This window comes from Rhinatrema bivittatum, chromosome 5 (genome assembly GCF_901001135.1).
Source record: "Rhinatrema bivittatum chromosome 5, aRhiBiv1.1, whole genome shotgun sequence".
In the NCBI taxonomy this organism is placed as follows: Eukaryota; Metazoa; Chordata; class Amphibia; order Gymnophiona; family Rhinatrematidae; genus Rhinatrema; species Rhinatrema bivittatum.
The window spans coordinates 223,854,319-223,877,730 of record NC_042619.1 but is presented as its reverse complement, the minus strand read 5'-3'; the positions used below and the strand labels follow the sequence as shown (position 1 = coordinate 223,877,730).

The 23,412-nt window shown below is 48.3% G+C and overlaps 1 protein-coding gene across 8 annotated transcripts in view; it reads left to right on the top strand.

The window, feature by feature from the left end:
- ADGRG2 (adhesion G protein-coupled receptor G2) overlaps positions 1-23,412 on the top strand; it is a 224,355-nt gene that overhangs the window by 175,589 nt on the left and 25,354 nt on the right. For all 8 annotated transcript variants that reach the window (XM_029603355.1, XM_029603356.1, XM_029603357.1 and 5 more), the window contains 5 exons: positions 313-456; positions 12,772-12,897; positions 14,074-14,119; positions 14,224-14,327; positions 20,366-20,490. In XM_029603355.1, the coding sequence (XP_029459215.1) occupies positions 313-456; positions 12,772-12,897; positions 14,074-14,119; positions 14,224-14,327; positions 20,366-20,490 (545 nt within the window). The remainder of the gene's footprint in view (positions 1-312; positions 457-12,771; positions 12,898-14,073; positions 14,120-14,223; positions 14,328-20,365; positions 20,491-23,412) is intronic.

The window sequence follows — 23,412 nt, the reverse complement described above, 5'->3', positions numbered from 1 at the left end:
ACTCCTAACTGGTCTGCTTTTCACAATATCCTTAATGAATATGGTTGTGGTGGGTTTGCATACCATGGTTCTCTAATGCATGTAAATCTATCTTGTACATATTCATGGTGGCTGTCCAGGAAACCAGACTAGTTGGGTGTGTCTCCAGGACTGGGTTGGAAACCACTGCCTTAACTCATTATGCATAGTTTCACTGTCTTCTGTTGCATTTAATGTTCTAATCTATTTCTGTGACTAGAATGTTGGTTTGTTTATATTTTTACATTTTAACATTGTAGTGAATTGTTGAATGTCTTTGCCTTTCATTCTCAGGTCTCTTTAGGAAAGACGCAGAACAATGGGAGTGCTGCTGTTATTACACTTCCTTCATCTCTACTGACTGTCTTATCTCCCACAGACATGGATTTGGCTTCTAGAATCCAGTTCAACTTCTTTGCAAAAACAAGTTTATTCAAGGTAACATTCTGTGTAAAGTGTTTTTCAACAACACAATTTTAAGTCATTCAAAAGTTGAAATTCTGAAAAAGAATCGGTACCTTGTAACTTCATTTTTCCTTTGTTTTTGATCAGTTTTAAAGAGACCTCAACGTCGTCAGCTCAAAAGTCATTATCTTTTCATTTTAATTTGCACCTCTGAAATTTGTCAACTCTTATAGGAGTAGGTACCTCTTACACCTGAAACTGATTGGTTTGTTCTGGTTCTGATGTCACAAATGATATCACACACTCACACCGTATGAGCTGATCAGATACGTGTGTAATATTTTTCTGTCTTTTGGAGAGAGGAGCAAAGACATTGTGGGGCCATCATTTCAAGTGACATTTTAAATTGCCGTGGCATGAGCGCCACTAGTTTCTATGTCTGCTGCAAAGTGAATGAACAATTAATGATGGGCAGACAAGGTTAGATTGTTGCGCTAGAGGTGGACCCTTGGCCTGGTGCAGGATTGGTATGGCCCTCCGGTCGGACCCGGAGGGCCATACCAATGGCCCTCCGGGTCCGGGTCCGGAGGGCCATACCAATGGCCTCTGTCTCCTCCTGGTGGCAGGCACTGCCACCAGGAGGAGACAGAGGCTAGCTGGAGCTTCGCCAAAGCGACCCAGGGTTTCCTCAGGTTGAGCCCTTGGTTACCCGGGCCTCCTGGTCTTAGGTGGGCCTCGCAGGGTTTCCTAGAGAGGAAGTGTAGAGGAGTGCCCACCACGAACATGGGTGCACAGTTGCAGTCAGAGTAGGAATGTCCGGAGGTCACAGGAGGCCAGAAGAGAGTGTCTGAGTGGATAGCGAGGATCAAGGCCAGAGTAACAGTTCAGATTGGTCAGCCGAAGCAGGGGTCAGTACCTGTAGTCAATCTGGAGTAGTCGAGTCAGGCAGAGGTCAAGTTCCAGGCAGCGATCAGAGTAGTCAGTGTACAGGCAGAGGTTGGTTCCAGGCAGCGATCAAGCGTAGTCGGTGAACAGGCAGAGGTCAGGTCCGGGCAGCAAGCAGGAGTAGTCAGTGAACAGGCAAAGGTCAGTATTGTGAGATCAGTCCGAAAGGTACTACCAGGGATGGAGAGAATAAGTAACAGAAGACGCTGGAACAGGAGACACTAGAACAGGAGACACTAGAACGAGAGACTCAGGAACAGGCAAACTAGAGACACCGGAGTGTACGACCCGATTGCCAAGGCACCGTTCAGGGGCACGGGCCTTGCCTTATATACCCAGAGGGTGTGATGTCATCTGGAGGCGTCAGGTTCGGGTTTCCCGCTCTTGGCCCTTTAAGCAGGGCGATGTTGGCTGCGTGCGTGCCTAGGGGCGGGCCTGAAGAGCAGGAAGACGCAGAGCCCCAGCGGGAGCTCCGCTGAGAGGCCGACATTGGAGATGGTGAGCGGGGGAGCCAGGGACGCCATGAACTGGCTGCGGCAGAAGGGAGTCCGGTGCTAGTAGACGGAACAGAGAGGTGAGCAGGCCCGGCCATGGAGCGAACACGGCCAGGAAGCGCAACAGTACCCCCTCTTCTAGGCCTACCCCTTACCAGCCTGGGCTTGTCAAGATGGGTCCTGTGGAACTCCGCGAGGAAGTCTTTGTCATATATGTGGGGGGAGGGCTCCCAGGAGTTCTCTTCTGGACCGAAGCCCTCCCACGACAGGAGGTATTCCCAATGACCTCTTCTATGCTGGACATCCATTACCTCCTTTACCTGGAGGGCGTCCTCAGGTTCAGCGGTGAGCTGGGAAGGAGCAGGTGACCTTCGAGAAGGCCAGTTTAGGACCAATGGTTTCAGCAAAGAAACATGAAATGTGTTGTGGATTCCCATGGATGTGAGGAACTGCAGCTGGTATGTGACAGCTAAAATACGTCGAATGATTGGAAATGGCCCAATGAACCTGGGAACCAATCGTTGTGAGGGCAGACGTAGCTTAATATGTTTTGTGCTGAGCCAAACTTTTTGGCCTGGGCGGAACAGAGGTGCAGTGCGACGGTGAGCATCAGTGAAGCATTTAGCTTTCTCGGTGGCCTGCCCAGTCTCTCATTGACCTGATTCCATAAACGGCGAATCATCTGTGCCGTGGACTGGGCTGCAGGCGATGGGACAGAGAGCGGTACTGGTAGAGGCAGGCGTGGCTGGCGGCCGAATAACACAGAGAAGGGAGAGACCGGTGGCAGAGGCGACGTGAGTATTGTGGGATAACTTGGCTCATGGTAATAGGTCGGCCCAATCGTCCTGTTGATCATTGACGTAAGATCTTAGGAAGGTCTTCAGAGAGCGGTTTGTTCTCTCATCCTGACCATTCGCTTGAGGGTGGTAAGCCGAAGTCAGATTCAGAGTGATATCCTTGGGTAAACCATATAAGCGGAAGACATTACTCAAAAAGAGTTTTGCCAGTTCAGGAGCTGAAGGAAGGTTCTGTAATGGGACGAAGTGGGCCATTTTAGAAAAGTGGTCGATAATAACCCAGATGACCATGTTGCCCTTTGATGGAGATAGATCGACGATTAAGTCCATAGAGATGCTTGACCAGGGTTCAGTGGGAGCCGGCAGAGGTTGGAGGAGTCCCCAAGGTGGCCAGTTGGAGGTTTTTGTTGTGCACATATGGGACAGGAGTCCACGTAATTGCGAGAGTCCTTAACCATGTTGGGACACTAGTAATGTCTTCTTAACATCTCAAGGGTCCGAAACCGGCCGGGATGGCCGGCCAACTTTGAGTCATGGGCCCAACGGAACACACGTTCTTGGAGGCGGCATGGGACCACCGTTTTCCCAGCTGGTACTGTGTTGGTGACCGCAAGGGTAATGCAGGCTGGACTGATGATGTGTCTGGGGTGTTTGGGGGTGGGGACAGGAATTCAGGTCCGGTAGTGGCCCACGGAGCGGGTTATGCCGAGGACATCTGTACAGTAGATGTTGAAGAACTGGTAGAGATGCTGGAACCTGGAAGTGGCTCCCGTAGTTGGTGTGTCAATACTCCGTAGCACAGGAAATGCTGAATAGCTTCTACTGAAGAAGGCGGTATTGGCCCAAGACTCGGGGTACTCCGTGGGATTCCTCAAAACAGTTCGAGTAGTAGACGTCAGTAGAGGTACTCACAAGAGATGGTTCCAGGGGAGAGAGAGAGACCTGAGAGCAGTCAGGCAGGTAGGCCCTCTAAGGAGCGGATAGCCAGGAATGCAGGGGAGCCCCCGAGCAGTGGGTACTCAGAGCGTTGGACGCCAAGACCAAAGTCAGGAACAGGAAGTCCTCGAATGAGGTGGATTCAGCATAACCCTACCAGGGGCCTCTTTAGCATGTGACAAACTTCCCAGACCCCTATCATAGACAGCCATGACATCAGTTGTGAGAAGGTGCTCTTAGTGAGCCATGGTTGGTGGCCTATGGTTTACAAGGAACCACAAAAATCAAATTAAATGCATTTTATTTCTGCAGATTCTGTATATTGATCTACAGATTTATAACAAATTGCATGTGACAGATCCTTTTTCCAAAGAACTTACAACTTGGATGGGTATATGTGACTATGGGGGTAAAGTGACTTGTCCAAAGCCACTGGGAAAAGCAGGAGTTTGATTCCCAACCTATTACTCTAATAGTTTTGCTTTCTGTCCCCATGCCACCCTTTTCTGGTCCCGTGACACGCACTTTTCGCTTACAGCTGAAACACATGCCATGGACCAGGAGGAGGAGGGGCAGCTGTACAGAGAATGAGTGAAGCTCTTTCACTGTCCCTGAGCTGCTGCTGCTGCCACGCTCATTGAGCTCCAAGACAGCCATTACACGATTGGAGATAGAGAGCTCTTAGCTGTGAAATTGGCCCTGCAAGAATGGCGCCCCTGGTTAGAAGGAGCACAGCATAAATTCACGATCTTCACAAACCACAAGAATCTTGAACACTTAAAGGAAGCTGAGTTATTGAACCCCAGACAGGTCCGTTGGGTGTTGTTCTTCGAGCGCTTTAATTTTGAACTCCGCTACTGCCCTGCAGCAAAGAACACCCGAGCGGATGCTCTCTCTCATTCTCTCGAACCAGAAGATACGCCCGAAACACCTAGTAAGGGCAAAAGCTATTGGTGCCATCTTGTGCTCCTACCATGTGACAGGAGCCGACCAATGGCACCGGTAGCCCCTGTGACATAGTAAGGGCAAAGGCAATCGGCGCCATTTTGAATACCGGCAGCCGACAGCGCTAGTGCAGGAGATCGCTCCAGGACCCCCGCTGGACTACCAGGGACTTTTGGCAAGTCTTGGGGGGGGGGGGGGTCAGGAGGGTGGGGGTGGTCCAGCGGGGGTCCTGGAGCGATCTCCTGCACGCACGCCTTCCATTTCTGGGCTACATTATCTCCAATCGTGGTTTCCCCTGTGCAGTTCCCCATGTGTGTTGTGTTTCTTCCCTCGCTGTGTGAGCTTTCCTATGTGTTGTGTTTCTCATCTCTGTGCGTGCTTTCCATTCCCCTCCCCTTCGCTCCCTGGGAGCTCCAAGACAACAGCACTGCTGGCTTTGCTCCAAGGTACTGAGGCTGCTCCTAGGACATAGGGGACCAGTGCTAGAGGAAGGAGAGAAAGCCATATGCTATCTGTTCTCTCTTCCATAGGGTGGCCAACTGACTCCAGATCTCTAGGGCAGGCTGATCCAGTCCTGGTATTCCCCAGTGCATGCAGGAACTTGTAGTCTTGCTTTTCCTAGAGATGGACTAAAGAAATCAGAAATACAAGTCCCTGTATGCAGTGAGGGACTGGATCAACCTGTCCTGAAAAATGGAGCCAGTTGGCAAACCTTGCTCTTTAAGGATCTTGCATCTCTACTGGTAACTCAATAAAACGTGGCAGGACCCATTGTGGATACCCAAGAATCCAAGAAAATCCTCCCTCCTAAATTCAAATGGAGAGAATGCGATATAGGAGCCAGATCAACAGAACCAAAGCAGGACAGGTTACAGGTGGGAACCATTTTCTGCTTAGTATGAATCTCCCATGGGACATAGGAGCTGAAGAAGAGAACTGAAGCACGGCAGGTTACAGCTAGGAGCCATGTGCTTCTTGTTGTGAATCTCATACTTAGTCTGGTTTGGCTCTTGACCTGATCTAGGTGAGAAATATCACACGGTTCACTCTTATAATATTTACACAGGGGCAGCTCCTCCATTGGGTCACCTACTCTGCATGAAATTTTTAAAGATTTTTAAAAAATCTGTTAATTTAAAACTTTAAAAACATAAACCAAGAGAGCTGAGAGAACTCACTGGGCTGTAAGACTGCAGTTCAGCTGGGTGACTCACATCCAACAGACTCACATCCAACATCCAACAGACTCACATCCAACAGACCAATCAGAGAGTCCTATAGAGAAACACTACAAGTACCACACTCCAAATCCATGAGGCACATAACCACCAGAGACAGGGCTTTCTCCACTGCAGGACCAACACTGTGGAACTCAATCCCACCAGATTTGCGACTGGAACCCTGCCTGCCCACATTCAGGAAAAGACTCAAAACGTGGCTATTCATGAAAGCCTTTCCTGAACTAAACTGAATCTATCCCATTATTAACTAGGCGCCCAGACATTGCCTCATTCATGGTAATTAATATCCCTACCGCATAATTAATATCCCTACCTCACAAGGACAATTCATTAATGCTTTAAGCACATTGACTGGCATTTACGTTCTCTCTATTTAATCCCCAGCTTCTTTTCTATTCTCCAAGTTGTATCACTCCCTTGTTTTATTGTAACTGCATACCTTAACCTTCTCTTGTTTAATGCTTTATTATTATTACTACAACGATTATTATTATTATTATTAAGATAAATGTTTCTTACCTTTTTTTGTTACCTATCTACTTGTTAATTGTAAACCGACATGATGCGATATCTATTGCGAATGCCGGTATAGAAAAACTTAAAATAAATAAATAAAATAAATAAATAAAGTTCTCTTGCGTATACTGATGTCCAACCTAGCTTTGCTGTGGTCCGAGTAAGGTGCATAACCTTCACTGAACAGGTATATGGCCTTCAACTTGGCTGCCCAGTGAGACTGGCTGATCAGTTGGCACCTGCTTACTGAGGCTCACAGGATTTTGTAGTTGTGAAAGGGATGGGTCTCAGAGTCAAAGATGGAGAGGGAGGAGAGTCAGAGCCAAGGTCGTCGCTGTCATCTATTGCTGAGCTGCGCCCCTGCCACCTGGTGGCTCAGACTTGGCAACTTATTACGGTCACTGCCACCACAGCCAGAGGAGGCCTCCGTGGGCTGTGTTCCTCAGGGTTCAGTTTCTGGTAGGGGCAGTGAAATGTCATTTTGGTTGGGGAGTGGTCATACAAATTGCCACTCAACTCCGCCTCCTGTTTATAATTAATGGCATTCCAACTTACACGCATGCTTCATGTAAATCATATAAAGTATAATTGACTGTTATAACAATGAGGAGGTGGGGGCAGGGAGAGAGAGCAAAGGGAGAGAGAGAAGGGGGCTGAGGTCAGAAGACAGGGCAGGGGGTTGAGAGCAAGAGACAAGGGAAAGAGCAGGATGGGGGATAAAGGTGGGGTGCTGAAGGGAGGAGAAGAGAGGGTTGGGAGCAGGGGGAAGGGGAAGGGGCTAATGAGAGATGAGAGAGAGATGAAGGGACTGGGGGCAGGAATAAAGAGGAGGAGGCTGAGGGGAGAGAAGAGAGACCTGCTCTCACAAGAAAAATGATGAAGGCTCAGCAGCCCCAGTATATAGAAACATAGAAACATAGAAATGACGGCAGAAGAAGACCAAATGGCCCATCTAGTCTGCCCAGCAAGCTTCACACATATTTTCTCTCATACTTATCTGTTTCTCTTAGCTCTTGGTTCTATTTCCCTTCCACCCCCACCTTTAATGTACAGAGCAGTGATGGAGCTGCATCCAAGTGAAATATCTAGCTTGATTTGTTAGGGGTAGTAGCCGCCGCAATAAGCAAGCTGCACCCATGCTTATTTGTTTTACCCAGACTATGTTATTAGCCCTTATTGGTTGTTTTTCTTCTCCCCTGCTGTTGAAGCAGGGAGCTATGCTGGATATGCGTGACGTATAAGTCTTCTCCCATGCCGTTGAAGCAGAGAGCCATGCTGGATGTGCATCGAAAGTGAAGTATCAGGCACATTTGGTTTGGGGTAGTAACCGCCGTAACAAGCCAGCTACTCCCCGCTTTGTGAGTGCGAACCCTCTTTTCTTCTCCCCTGCCGTTGAAGCAGAGAGCTCTGCTGGATGTGTGAAGTATCAGTTTTTCTTCTCCCCTGCCGTTGAATCAGAGAACTTTGCTGTATATGCATTGAAAGTGAAGTATCAGGCTTATTTGATTTGGGGTAGTAACCGCCGTAACAAGCCAGCTACTCCCCTCTTTGTGAGTGTGAATCCTTTTTTCCACATTTCCTCTAGAGTTATGTTGGGGCTGCTGAGCCTTTGTCCTTTTTCTTGTGGGAGGTGGGTAGTGGTGGGGAGAAGAGGGAGATAGAGTAAGAAGGTGTTACAATTCAATGAATCGGTGAACCCTTGGGCCACAATGATAAGATGTTTAAAGGGCTTACCACAGTTCCTCGTTGGCAGGAGATGGACCTCAAGGTTGGTAACCAGGTGATGAGGTCGTGCCAGCGGAGCAGCGGCTAGGCAGATAGTATGGAAGAGTTCAAGACAGTCCAGGGTCGAAGGCAGGTGGCAGGCAAGACAAAGTCCAATATCCAAAGCAGAATCAAATGCAAGCAAGCGAGGCAGAAGACCCACCAAACTGGACACGAACAGTACCCTCTCCTCTAAGACCTCTTCCTGGAGGCCTAGGCTTTCTCGGATGAGCGGTATGAAAATCCACAAGGAGTTTTTTGTCCAATATATTCTTCATGGGTTCCCACAAATTTTCCTCCAGGCCATACCCTTCCCAGGCTATGAGGTACTCCCAACACCTCTTTCGACGGCGAACATTCAGGATCTCTCTTACTTGGTATGTCTCTTCTTCCTCTGTGGATATTTCCTGGGGAGCAGGCAGCTTACGAGTAGGCCATGATAGGATCACCGGTTTCAAAAGGGAAACATGGAAAACATTATGGATTTTAAAGGATGGAGGAAGACACAGTTGATAAGTGACAGGAGTGACCTGTCTCAGAATCGGAAAAGGACCCATGTAACGTGGGGCTAGCCTCATGGAAGGCACCTGTAATCGTAAGTTGTGGGTGCTAAGCCAAACTTTTTCTCCAACCTTAAGTTGAGGTCCTGGCATCAATGTTTATCTGTGGTATTCTTTGTTCTTTGAGCAGCCTGGCAGATCATGGTTTCAATCTGAGTCCATAATGCATGGAGATCCTGTGCTGTCATCTGAGCAGCCAGGGAAGGAATGGACAAAGTTATCGGAAGAGGAAGAAGCGGTTGTTTCCCATAGACACAGAGAAAGGGCGAGGATCCCGTAGCAGTGTTGTCATGACTATTAAGGGAGAATTCTGCCCATGGGAGAAGGTTGGACCAATCATTCTGAAATTCATTCACAATGGCTGTTAAAAAGGTCTTTAATGTGCGGTTAGTTTGTTCAGTTTGTCCATTGGCTTGGGGGTGATAGGCTGTGGTAAAATCCACTTTAACACCAAATTTACTGCACAAAGACCACCAATATTTAGCCGTGAACTGGGTTCCACGGTCTGAAACAATATGGCAAGGTAATCCATGTAATCGAAAAATGTATGTTGTGAACAACTTGGCCAGTTCTGGAGTGGAGGGTAGTGCTGGAAGGGCGATAAAGTGGGCCATTGTAGAAAAACGATCAATGACCTCCCAAATCACCCAATTCCCATTGGAAGTAGGTAAATCTACCACAAAATCGGTAGCAATATGAGTCCAGGGTTCCTTGGGTGCAGGTAGAGGCTGCAACAAGCCCCAAGGACGTCCTACCGGAGTTTTCTGCCAGGCGCAGGTTGGGCACGAGTCCACATAGGCTCTCACATCCTGGTACATCAATGGCCACCAATAATATCTTCGGAGGAGTGAGAGGATTCGAGCTCGACCTGGATGTCCAGCCACTTTAGAATCATGGGCCCATTCCAACAAGCGTTGTCATAACTGGGTTGGAACGACAGTTTCCCCAGGGGAACTATATGAGTAGTAGCCACCAGGATGCATGCTGGATCTATAATGAAGCCTGGTGGGTCTGGATAATCTTCGGCCTCAGAGGCACGAAAGAGGGCATATGCTCTGATGTTTTGGCGGCTGGTCTGTACTTTACCAGGAAATCAAAACGGTTAAAAAATAAGGACCAGTGCACTTGACGGGGATTTAGATGTTGGGCTTGACGAAGATGTTCTAGATTCTTATGTTTGGTATAGACCGTAATGGTATGTTGTGCTCCCTCCATCCATTGTCGCCAAACCTCAAAATCCAGTTTTATGGCCAGGAGCTCCTTATCCCCGATAACATAACCTTTTTCAGCAGCAGAGAATTTGCGAGAAAAATAGGAACAAGGATGGAAAACCCCCTTAGTAGAAATTTGGGGTTAAATTGGATTTTACCACAGCCTACCACCCCCAGGCCAATGTACAAACTGAACAAACTAACCGCACATTAAAGAGGAGGCATCCACTTCTAAAACAAAAGGATGTGCAGGATCTGGATGGTGAAGGCAGGTTTCAGAAAGGAGGCCTTCTTTAGCCTGGAAAAAGCGTCCACTGCCTCCATAGACCACTCCCTGGTATTGGCTCCTTTTCGATTTAATGCAGTCAATGGAGCAACTAATTGGGAGTAATGAGGAATGAAGTGCCTGTAAAAACTGGCAAAACCCAAGAATCATTGCAGGGAGCGCAGACCGGAGGGCTGGGGCCAGTCTCGAATGCAGGCCACTTTATCTGGATCCATTTGGAACCCGGTATTGGAAATAATGTATCCCAAAAAGGGCAAGGACTTGGCTTCAAAAATATATTTTTCTAACTTAACATAAAGCTTGTGAGCTCACAGATGTTGCAGTACTTGTTGGACATCATAGCGGTGAGATTGAAGATCTCAGGAGATCTCAGGAGAAAATCAGTACATCATCCAGATAGACAACTACTTTATTGTACAATAGATCCCAAAAAATGTCATTCATCATAGACTGGAAAACTGCAGGTGTGTTGCATAGTCAGAAGGGCATTACTAAATATTCAAAATATCCATCCCGAGTATTAAAAGCAGTCTTCCATTCGTCACCAGGTCTGATGCCTACTAAGTTATATGCCCCTTGTAGATCAAGTTTCATAAACACTTGGGCACCCTATAACCGGTCCAATAATTCTGGAATGAGGGGCAACGAGTAATGATCTTTCCTGGTTATGGCATTCAAGCCTCGATAATCTATGCAGGGCCATAAAGTACCATCTTTTTTGGCCACAAAGAAAAAAATGGCTCCGGCAGACAATGTTGACAGGCGAATGAATCCCCGGTCTAAATTCACCTGGATGTACTGGGCCATAGCCTGGGTCTCAGGAAGTGATGACGGATACACCCTTCCTGGAGGAAGTATGGTCCCAGGAAGCAGATTGATACTATCTGCCTAGCAGCGGCTAGGCAGACAGTATGGAAGAGTTCAAGACAGTCCAGGGTCAAAGGCAGGCAGCAGGCAAGGCAAAGTCCAATATCCGAAGCAGGGGCAAAGGCAGGCAGCAGGCAAGACAAAGTCCAATATCCAAAGCAGAATCAAATGCAAGCAAGACAGAAGACACACTAAACTGGACCTATTGCAAGGCACTGTGGAACCCTCAAAGGCCTCCTTAAATAGTCCTGGACAGGAAGTGGTTCCTGGGAGCTTAGAATGACTTCCTGCCGTGGCTCCTATAACTGGGGGGAGGAGTCAAGCGCCTGCGTCTGACAGAGGCCGTCCCTGCAGGAGCAGTGCTGCCAGCCTCCTGCTGGTTCTGCTGTCGATGATGGCAGCGAGAGGAGCACTGAGGAGCCCTGCATCTGCCGCTGCCGGCGGCAGCCTGAGGAGCCTTGAAGCAGCCGCAATGCAGGGGCCGGTTTGCCGGTTCCCTGCTGCGGCTGTTGCTGCCGGTAAGTGCGGCTGGTCTAGGGAACCGCCGATCGCAACAGAAGGGGAGAGGGGTGGCATCAGAGAGAAGAGAAGGCAAGAGCTGGGTGAGAGCAGGGGAAAGTAGGAGAAGGGGAGCTGAAGAGAAAGGAGGAAGTGGAAGAGGGAGTCCGAAGAGAAAAGAGGAGGTGGGGGCAAGGGGAGAATGAAAGGGTGGGGTGAGAAAGGGGGCTGAGGGGAAAGGACAAGGGCAGGATAAAGGGCAAGAGATGGAGGGGATAGGAGGAGAGTTTAGAGGCTGAAGGGGAAATGGGGGTGAGACCTAGAGGCAGAGAAAGGAGCTAGTGGCAGAGGAGAGGGAGGAGGTAGCTGAGAGAAGTCCCCCTTCTCTTGCCCTCCTCTACCACCAACCCCTTTCTCTGCTCCCTGATCTCTCCTCTCCCCACTTCAGGACCCTACCTCTCTTCTCCTCCCTTCAGCCCCTCCTCGCCCCTATCCCTACCCTCTGTTGCTCCCCTTCCTTCTTCTTCAGCTTTCCTCTTCTATCTCTCCCTCCTGGCCCCTCGTCCTTTTCCCTGCTTTCACTCCATTTTTCTTCTCCCCGCTTCCCCCCCCCCCCTCCACATGCTTTCTCTCTCTCTCTCTCCTGCCTACACCCCTTCCTCTTCTCCAGCCTCCACCTCCCACCCCCTGCTCCCCAACTTTCCCAGTCCTTCCCACCTTGACCATCCACTTACCTGCTGGTGAAGTGACACCCCCTCCGACCAGAGCACTGCCAGGGGCAGCAGCAGCAGCGGAGATAGCGGAGGTCTGGCAGTGGCAGCAAGGGGGAACAAGTTTGGCAGTTACAGCAGCAAGAGAAGGTAGGTCCAGGGCGGCGGCAAGCGAAGAGAAGGGAAAGTAGGTCTGGGGTAATGGGAAGGGACTGAATATATGAGACAAGTCATCGGTTAGCTGGATATCTTGACCACTAAACGGCCTATTGAATATTGGCCTCCAGGTGTCACTGTCATGTGATGACTGGGACTGCCTCACCCCAGGGGCTCTGAGTGCCACCTCTACAGCATCCCCAGCCGGTCCCAGCAAGCAGAAACCTGGCCAGGGATTCGAACCCTCTCTCTCACCTGGCAGCAGTGTCACCGAGCCACCTGGCTGGCCCCCTCTGGGGAAATCTGAGGCAAAAGAGGAGGTTGGCCCATCCTTCTTATAGACAAGATTGTCTTTGATAATTCTTCTCTGAATATCAGTTTGAACTTTTCTCCCTTTATTTTTTTTCTGCTGCTTGATACAGAACGGCTCTGAATGGAACATGTCTCTGATCAGCTCGGTTATCTCTTCAAGTGTTGCTAACCTCACCTTGCAGAACCTGCAGGATAATGTCACCGTGATTCTGAAGACAGACATTCCTCAAGACAAGGTACACCTCTTCCTCTCAGCCTCCTTTGAGAAACGCAGAGTAATAAGACCGCAACCAGCGGAGGGGGGGTCATAAACGCAACTCCATGAGCCAGACACCTGTCAGCACCACCTTTAGGGATAGGGCTCCAGGAAGGGAACAGCTTTCCATCTCTGTCCTCTGCCCATCTTGGCCTTGAAAAAAATAAAATAGGTTTAGGACTATGCAGTAGCTGGCACTCTGTAAGCCACATTAGCAAGGAGCCAGGTTTTACATTGTAGCTTAGGAGGTGACAGGAAAAGACCAAGCATCCAGTTATTCCTGTTTACATTGCAAAGGATATATCCCAGCTGCAGGCCATAGAGTGAGAAAGATTTAAACTGGCTTCCCTGCGCTTCAGAAGCCGTGCTGACGCCCTTCAGCTGCCGGAGCCAAGCTTTATAGGGCCACACGTGAGGCTGCTTATCATACTGACCATGGGCCATGAGAGCCACAGAATTAAAAAAAAAAAAATTGTGCAGTAAAAAAAAGAGCCATTTAAGATGTAAGGACGCATTCTTGCCAGACTGATCCTGGAGATACTGTAGATTGAGACATCTTCTGTTAAAACTGGCAAATTATTCAGCTGCTCTTGTGCCTAAACTCTGAAGACCACATCCAAAGAAGGAGCTATTGTACATAGAGGCGTGGGGAGGGAAAGTGACTTACTTATGGTTATACGACAGTAGCCAAATGGTCACCAATTCCCAGCCCACTTGAGTCATGCAATCTTCCACTCCTCTGCCATTTAGCACTTGTTACAAAAAAAAAAAAGAGCTGCCTTCTTCCTTCTGCCTTCAGATACCACGTAACTCCTCTCCGTGTCACCCAGGACTGGCTGAGCCAGCCTTGCCATTACCTTAATTTCGGCATATTTAGTCCTGCGTATCCTAGGAAAGAGACTTCCATATCTCCAGGCATACTGGCTCTGCCCATCCCGGGTGACACGATGCCCTCCGGTAACCTCGAGTGCATGTAGTGCGCCCGCTTTGTTTGGCTTATTGTGGCACAGCTGCGTACAATGAGGAGCTTTCTCTTGCAGTCTGTGGAAAGTCCAGCACTATTAGGCAGCACCAGGGTTAGAACGTTTGGTATCTCTGCTCCGAGCTGCATTTAACTGGTACTCACTATTGTCTCTGTGCTTTTATTTTAATGCAGGTTAATAACACTGTGCATTGCGTGTTTTGGAATTTAAGCGCTGATGGTACGTGCTTCAGATTTCCCTCTCTGCACCTCTACCTTTGATCATGGTTACTGTCTGACAGAAGCTTTGCTGATCTTGCTGAACTCTGCCTTGCTTTCTCATAGGGGGAAAAGGAAGCTGGTCCACCGAGGGCTGCGTGGTTAATTCTTCAGGAACCAATGAGACAGTTTGCAAATGCAACCACCTGACGAGCTTCGGAGTCTTGCTGGTAATCTGCCCTGGCTGATATGCTAAACACTGACACGAATCCTGCAGCTCTGGAATGGGGTGCAACAGATATCACCAGTTACTGTCCATGTAATCTCGTGGTGCTGAAACACACCACGAGCCCAAAGCGAGACTGGAACCAAACTGGCTACTTTTTTCAGGGCAGGCTGGCCCTCTCCTGGTTGTTCTTCTTCCACCCCTCCTTCCCTTTAGTCTCTAATTGCACCAAGTGCCTGCAGTAATGATGGCATAACCAGCAGCCTGTCATCTTTCACAGTTATATTCTTCTGCTTTACCACTGCACCTTGAAACCAGGATGCTAGTATGCATTAATATCGCGATGCACTGCAATGGCCAATGCGCAGGTCCCTGTACGTAACCCGGATCAGTCCAGACTCCTGGGTTCATTCCCTCCTCCCCCGCCAGCTGACACTGTATCATAAACCCCAGTGCCCCCTGCAGTTCCTCAGTATTTCTCTGTCTCCAGCAGATGGCAGAGGGTGTGAATCCTGCAGCTCTGCAGTTTTTTTTTCCCTTTTTTCAGCAATTTTTTTCCTTTTGAGCCTTCCTCCAGGGGGTTTCTTTTTGATTTTTGGAATCCTAGTGGTTCTTCCCTGTCCGGTTGAGGCGGCCGAGCCGGGGTTTGGTGCCCTTGTGTGAGCCGGGGTTTGGTGCCGCCTGTGGCACCAAACCCCGGCTCACACAACCCCGGTTGTCTAGATCCCTCCCCGGTTGTCTAGATCCCTCCCCTTCATGAGGCCACTCAGGCGGCTGCAGGCTCCACTTAAATTTTGAGATCCCTGTTAGGAGGCTTAGCCATTTTTTTTCTTAGGGGCTTCTTTGTCTTCTTGGGATAAAGTTTTAAAAAAAAAAAAGGTTTAAGGCAAGGCTGTTTGCAGCGGAGCGCAGCTCTGCTGTGCGAGCGGCTTCCTCCTCTTAGGTTTGGGTCTGTTCCCAGACTCAGGGAGTTTAGATGGTCTGTTTTCAGCACTTTTTTGTGAGGGGAGTGTTTTTGGCTCAGGTTGCGCCTCCTTCCCTCGATGGCTTGCGGCTCACGGTGCCGAGCGTGCGGCTCGGTTCTCTCGCGTTTAAACCGGTCAGGTTTATGCGCGGGGTGTGCGGATGGTGGGGAGGGCTCCTCCGACGGCCCCGCATCAGCTAAGCAGCATTGTGTTTCGGGCGTGTTTGTGCCAGCTCTGGGCAGGGGCTCAAGTTCTGCCACGATCCCTCACCCGATTGGTGCGGGAACGGCGGCCATGTTGGATTTCTCGGCGGCTGTTCCTGCGCCTTATGGGGGGATGGGGGAAGGTCCCCCGTGTTTGTCTCCAGCCCGATCTGTCGTGGGGAACAATCAGGGAGGGCTGGAGGGGGATGTAAGCCCGTTACCTCTGTTTTCTCAGCCATGCCCTGCAGAGGTTGGTGCAGGGATGCCATTTTCTGCTGAGTTTGTGCTTTTGCTCCGTGATGCCTATTTGGCCAGGCAGCAAGGGGCTTGGGAGACTAGTCAGCCACAGTCACTACCAGTTCAGCCCACTGGGGGGGGCTAAGGGGGGTTCCAGTCTGGCAGCTGCACCCAGGAGGGGGTTTTCCTCAGTGCAGAGGTTGCTGGGTCCCCCTCTGGAGGGCTCCAGTGGGGGAGATGAGCCCGAGGAGTCCAATGAGGCCCCTGAGGGCACAGGGGATGTGCCTGGGCCTGACCAAGGAGCACCGGTGGGTCTGGTTGATCTGGCAACCGGGGATGTGGGTCAGGGGGATGATCCAGTGGTTTCGATCCACAAGGCGGAGAACCCTAAGGTGGTGCTTCTTTTTAAAGGGAAGAGCTGGATGCTTTGCTCCCTTTGGCCTTTCAGGTCCTTGGGATGAAAATGCCCCAGTAGGACCAGAATTTGGAGAGAGAAGACTCGGTCCTGGATGGCATGCGGCATCCCCAACTTCTTTTTCGTACCACAAATCAGTTAGGAAGCTGGTAGAAGCAAAATGGGGGACTCCTGATTCTGGCTTAGAAGTCGGCAGGTCCATGGGAAAGCTCTATCCTTTGCCGGAGCAAGATTTGGAGTTTTTTCTCTCCCCAAGGTAGATGCGGCGGTTTCAGCGGTTACAAAGAGAACCACGATTCCGGTGATCGATTTGGCCGCTTTGAAGGATGTGCAGGACCGTATGCTGGAGTTACACTTCAAAAGGATTTTTGAGGTTGCGGCCCTGGGCTTGTGTGCAGCTGTTTGTTCCAGTTTTTTGCAGTGTGCTAGTCTGCGCTGGGTGCAGCAGCTCCAGGAAAACTTACCGCGGTCAGGTGAGGAAGCGGACAGGGCCGAGAGGGTGGAAGCGGCGGTGGCTTACAGGGCAGATGTGCTCTATGATCTGGTTCGTACCTTGTTGAGAGTTATGGCTTCTGCGGTGGCTGCCAGGAGATTGCTTTGGCTATGCAATTGGCAGCAACGTTTCCTCCAAAGCGCAGTTAGCTCCCCTGCTTTTTAAGGGTGAACTCTTGTTTGGGGAGGACCTTGAGCAGTTTATGCAGTCACTTCGGGATAATAAGGCCCTCAGATTGCCCGAAGATAAGCCTAAGGCTAAGAGTTTTTTCCAAGCAAGGTCTCATTTTCAGTTTGACAAGAGGACATGTCCATCCAGGGGGGCGGACGGGTCCCAGAGGCAATTTTCTTTTCGGAGGCAGTCCTTTCATGGTGCCTGATGGTCTTACCGAGGCACTGCCGGGGGATCTGCATCAGGAGCCAAGTCCTCACAATGAGGCAAGGCTGGTCCACTCCGTCGTTCCTACTATAGGCAGTCGGTCGAGGCAGTTTTATGATGAGTGGACCAAGATTATGCAGGACCAGTGGGTCCTCAGCATGATAAGAGACGGCTACACTCTAGAGTTTGCTTGGCTCATGCTCGAGCTCTTCCTAATTTCCCCATGCGGTTACCTGGACAAGAAGTTGGCGGTTCAAATGACGCTAGATCGCCTGCAACGCCTGGGGACTGCGGTCCCGGTTCCCCGGACAGAGCTGCACCAGAGAAGATATTCCATTTATTTCCTTGTCCCCAAGAAGGAAGTCACTTTCCAGCTGATACTTGATTTGGAGAAGGTGAATGCAGCGCTCAAGGTGCCCCGCTTCAGGATGGAGACCCTGAGGTTGGTAATAGCGGCGGTGCGCAAAGGAGAGCACCTGGTTTCTCTGGATCTCATGGAGGTTCTCCAGTCCCTTGGTGGGTGGTGAACGTCTCCAAGAGTCAGTTGTCCCCAGCGCAGTCCTTGGAATATTTGGGGGCCTGGTTTGACACTCTGGTGGGTAGGGTGTACCTTTTTCAAGACTGGATCCTGAAGCTTCAGAAGCAGATCAGGTGGTTTTTGCAGTTGCGCGTACCCAAGGTCTGGGACTATTTGCAAGTTCTCGGCTCGATGGCCTCCACGTTGGACTTAGTTCCATGGGCATTTTCCCATATGAGACTACTGCAGAAGGTGTTGTTAGCGTGGTGGAAGCCGATTTCGGAAGAGTATCATCTGCCATTACCTCTCGAGGACTTTGCGAAGGACAGTCTTTCATGGTGGCTTCAGATGGCCAATCTTGTTCGTGGAGTGGATCTTGAGGTTCCAGATTGGGTGGTAGTCACTACCGATGCCAGTCTCTCTGGTTGGGGAGCAGTTTGTCAATGTCACTCGGTTCAGAGGTCCTGGTCCAGGAAAGGGTCTGCATGGTCTGTCAATCGGCTAGAGACCAGAGCTGTGCACTTAGTCTTGCAGGAGTTTCTGCCGCTGATAAGGAATCAAGCAGTGCGAATGCTGTCAGACAATGCGACAACAGTGGCTTATATCAATCGACAGGGTGGAACCAAGAGCTGGGCAGTAGCTCGGGAGGTGCAGTAGTTAGTTCTCTGGGCAGAACAAAATCTAGAATGAATAGCATCGTCCCACATAGCCGGGGTTGAAAATGTTCAGGCGGATTTTTTGAGTCGGACTCGGTTAGATCCAGGCAAGTGGGAGTTATCGGAGACCGCGATGCAAATGATTCGAGATTGTTGGGGATCCCCTTATGTGGACTTAATGGCGATGCAACAAAATGCCAAGGCCTTTCGCTTCTTCAGTCTAAGAAGGCAGCATGGGGCTGAAGGGGTATGTGCTCTAGTCCTACCGTGGCCTCAGGAGGTTCTACTTTGTTTCCCCCCCCCCCCCCCCCCGGCCGCTGGTGGGCAAGGTTCTGCATCAAATAGAGAAGCACTGTGGTGATGTGATTCTGGTACCCCCAGAGTGGCCTTAGCATCCATGCTTCACGGATCTAGTCAATCTGGCGGAGGACGGGCCGCTTCGTTTCCGCCACCTGAACCGTCTCCTTCGTCAGGGTCCCATATTTTCAGACCAGGCTGCTCACTTTTGTCTAGCAGCATGGTTTTTGAAAGGAGGCATCTGAGGCAGAAAGGTTATCCAAGGTCTGTTGTCACTACGTTGTTACAAGCTAGAAGGAAGTCTACTAACCTGTCTTACATTAGAATATGGGAGGTTTTTAAGACCTGGTGTTCCACTAAGGAAGTGCCTCCGCTCAGGGCTTTAATTCCTGACATTCTATCATTCTTGCAAGAAGGCTTCACCAAGGGCTTGTCCCTCAGTTCGCTTAAAGTGTAGGTGGCCGCACTGGGCTCTCTTCATGGTAAAATTGATGGTTCCCTTATTTCGGCTCATCTGGATGTTATTAGGTTTCTTAGGGGAAAATGAATTTATGGCCTCTGGTTCGGAGGTCTTGTCCATCCTGGAATCTTAATCTTGTCCTTAGAGGTTTGTGTGAAGCTCCCTTTGAACCACTCTGGAGTTCAACTTTGAAGAATTTGACTCTTAAGGTGGTTTTTCTTGTGGCCATTTGTTGGGTTAGGAGGATTTCTGAATTGAAAGCTCTGTCTTGCTGTGATCCTTTCCTTCAGATTTCAGATTCGGGGGTTTCCTTAAGGATGGTACATTCATTTTTGCCAAGGGTGGTCTCAGCGTTTCATGTCAATCAGTCGGTGGAGCTTCCGGCTTTTCCGGCCTTAGAGGGAGCTCAGACATTTGTATGTGCGGAGAGCTTCATTACATTATCTAGAGGCTACAAATGAATTTCAAAAGTTCAATCATCTCTTTGTATTGTGGAGTGGTGCAAACAAAGGTTACAAAGCTTCTAAAGCCCCTATTGCGCGTTGGTTAAAGGAGGCGATTGCTTCTACGTATATGACTCGGGGTCGCCAGGAAGGTTTGCGTGCTCATTCTACACATTCACAAGCAACCTCATGGGCGGAAGCACAGCTTGTTTCTCCACAGGAAATTTGCAGGGCGGTGACTTGTAAGTCGCTGCATACCTTTGCTCGGCACTATCATCTGGGTGTAGGGGATACGGGATCTCCTTCGTTTGGTGAGAGTGTTTTGCGAGTGGGACTCGACAGGTCCCACCCTGGGTAAAGGCTTTGGTACATCCCAGGAGTCTGGATTGATCCGGATACATACAGGGAAAGGAAAATTGGTTCTTACCTGTTAATTTTTGTTCCTGTAGTACCACGGATCAGTCCAGAACCCACCCAATTAGGGAAAGGGGAGTGTAAGGGGAGAGTCGTCCACTCATCTGTAATATTGTTCTCTGATGTGTTCAGTTTTGTTGTAATCAGTTTTTTCTTGATCATAATTTTTTGCTGTTTTTACTACTTTCTGCTTTGGTACAAATATAGACTGAGGAACTGCAGGGGGCACTGGGGTTTATGATACAGTATCAGCGAAGTTTTTCTCTAACTCCATCTTCTGGCTGGGGGGAATGAACCCAGGAGTCTGGACTGATCCATGGTACTACAGGAACGAAAATTAGCAGCTAAGAACCAATTTTCCTATAAAACCCCAGACAACATTCCCCACTGGTGAGACAGTCCTGCGTTAGCCCATCAGAAACAAAAATGACTAAAAAGGAATCCCAGTGTACAAGCTGGGTAGATGTGATAGCTTTGTTAGGCCAATCCAGTGTTAACACACAGAAATGGGAAACAGGGAGCAGCCTGTCTGATGTTAATAATCCTTTCTTGTTTCTGTTTTAGGATCTTTCTAGACAACCCATAATTTCTCCTCTGCAAGTACTGATTTTGACATTCATCACCTACATAGGCTGCGGCCTGTCTGCAATATTCCTTTCTGTCACCCTGGTGACCTACCTAGCTTTTGAGTAAGTACATGCAAGTTTGATCTTATGCGCACTTTGATTAATCACCACCAGTACCCTTGAGTAACATATGGGCACATCTTCAGTCAAATGCATCCCATCAAACTAAAGCCTGCCCTGACTCCACCCAGTACTATTCATGTGGCATTTGTTGAACCATGTCACAGAATAATGCATATGTGTAGATTGGACACAAGTAGCACAAGTATGAAACTTGTAAGCCATTTCAAACTTGTGCCATTTAAACCCCTTTACATGTCTTAAATCATGTAGAACTGCAGTTCATCTGTTTGGGTGAACTGTTTACAAAATGGTTGCTTAGAACTCCATTTCTGCACGATGAAGACATCATGAGGCCCTAACCAATGATGGAGCAGTGTTAACAGTGCCTGATGACATCACAGTGCACTCAAGCCTCCCTGAGATTTCAGCTGAGATCATTAGATGGACAGTTAGAGAAGGCTGAGAGTTAACATTTATTTATTTTAAATGCTATCGCAAATGAAAAAATAATAGAGAGGCCAGGAACAAATGACCAAACAATCAAATCTAAAGAAAGAGGGAAAAACAAACAAAAACAATTCTAACAATTGGAAAGCAAAACAATAAATGTATTAAAAAAAAGTAAATACTAAAAAAATTGTGTTCATAAACTGGGAAAGGTCTACGTCCAACATGAGTGCTTTTAATTATGATAATTCAAATTGACCTAATTGTACACCAAAAGACAAACCATTATATATATAGTCACCATAGTACGATGTTATCTATCTGTGAAATATGTTTTTAGTAACCCAAGAGCGATGCTGACACATGGGGATGACAGTTTTTCTCTGCACAGTATGACTATTTATTTTATTTTATTTATTTATTTATTTAAACGTTTTTATATTCCGCACAGTGGGGTAGAAGTCTATTCGTCTAGGCGGTTTACAAGATAAAACATACACAATATTGTAACTTACATCAATTAAAATACAACATATTTACATTACAGTACTAAGTTGTGCTAGCAGATTTAGAGTTCAGAGTACATAGTTCGTTATTATAAATTATATGCACGTGTAAGGAGGTGAGTTTTTAGCAATTTCTTGAATTCTCTACTATTTGCCGTTAGTCGAATATGATCTGGGAGAGAGTCCCATAACGTCGGACCGACTACTGAGAAGGCTCGTTTTCGAGTTAGTGCCAAGCTGACAGATTTTATTGAAGGAATCTCCAAGGTACATTTGTCTAGAGAATGGAGCTGTCTGGTGGGCCTGTATATTCTCAGTAATGAACATAACCAGATGGAGTTGGAGTTATATAGTAAATTATGAATCATGGACAAGATTTTATATGTGGTACGATACGATATCGGAAGCCAATGTAAATATTGTAATGTAGGTGTGATATGGTCTCTACGTGATACGTTACATAACATTCGAGCTGTCACGTTTTGCACAAGTTGTAGTGGTTGTATTGTCAATTGGGGTAAACCAAGATATAAAGAATTACAGTAATCTAAGGTGGGTTAAGATTAGAATCATTTTTTTAGATTACAACTTGTTTATTATTTGTTTCTGACCTCTTTTGCTTAGATTTTAGTTTGGTTGTGACCCAGGACAGTTGATACATAAAATTTCGCACTTTTTTTTTCTCATACTTATCTGTTACTCCTGGCTCTTAGCAACCCTTTGGTTCTATTTCCCTTCCACCTCCACCATCAATGTAGAGAGCAGTGTTGGAACTGCCTCTAAGTGAAATATCTAGCCTAATTAGTTAGGGGTAGTAACTGCCGCAATAAGCAAGCTACACCCATGCTTATTTGTTTACCCAATTGCATGACTTGTCATTCGTTATTGCTCACTCATTTCTGAATTTGCTATTGGTACATTTCTTTTGTTCCTGTACACCATTCCTTGCAAGAATGCATGCAGCTCTTCTATGGCAGGCACTTTCTTGATAAAGATATTTGGCGGTGTGTTAGGTCTGTAATTTAAATAGCAAGTTAATCCTGCACTGCCAGGGGGATCCCAGTTTGCTTTCTTCAGTGGTCTGCATCTTGGGGAATTTGAAACTCGCGGCTTGATTTGCAGATCATTGCAGGGCTTAATAAGTGAGGTCTTGCATCAGAAATACTGTAGAGTCATCTTTCTTTGTACTATGCAAGATTGATCTGTGAAGAAATCTAGACAGGAACAACTGTAAATGTTCAGCAAACTGCATTCACTGATCTGAGTTACATTTAATATATTAGGTGCTGTCAAAAATTAAATCACATGCGGGCCAATACAGTACAGTGCGCTCCGATGGAGCGCACTGTTAGCCGGCATTTGGACGCGCGTTTTGGACGCGCTAGCTTTACCCCTTATTCAATAAGGGGTAAAGCTAATTTCTCCGGGCACCCAGAAAGTGCACAGAAAAGCAGTAAAAACTGCTTTTCTGTGCACCCTCCGACTTAATATCATGGCGATATTAAGTCGGAGGTCCCGAAAGTTTAAAAAAGTAAAAAATTTAAAAAATTTAAAATGGGCCCGCGGCTGGCGGGTCGAAAACTGGATGCTCAATTTTGCCGGCGTCCGGTTTCTGAACCCGTGGCTGTCAGCGGGCTCGAGAACCGACGCCGGCAAAATTGAGCGTCGGCTGTCAAACCCGCTGACAGCTGCCGCTTCCAGCAAAAAAGAGGCGCTAGGAATGCGGTAGTGTCCCTAGAGCCTCTTTTTACTGCCGGGCCTAATTTAAATAATTTTTTTTACTGTGTCGCGTGCACAGGAGAGTGTCCTGTGCGCACTGGGAGAGCGGGCGCTCGCCTGCTCTCCTGCGTTTTTTACTGTATCGGACCGATGGTTATAAGGTGAATTGTGACAGGACTGGCTCTTTGCTCAGTCCAGCAACTGGTGTATCACAGGTAAAATTAGGGCATCAGAGGCGAAATGCATACGA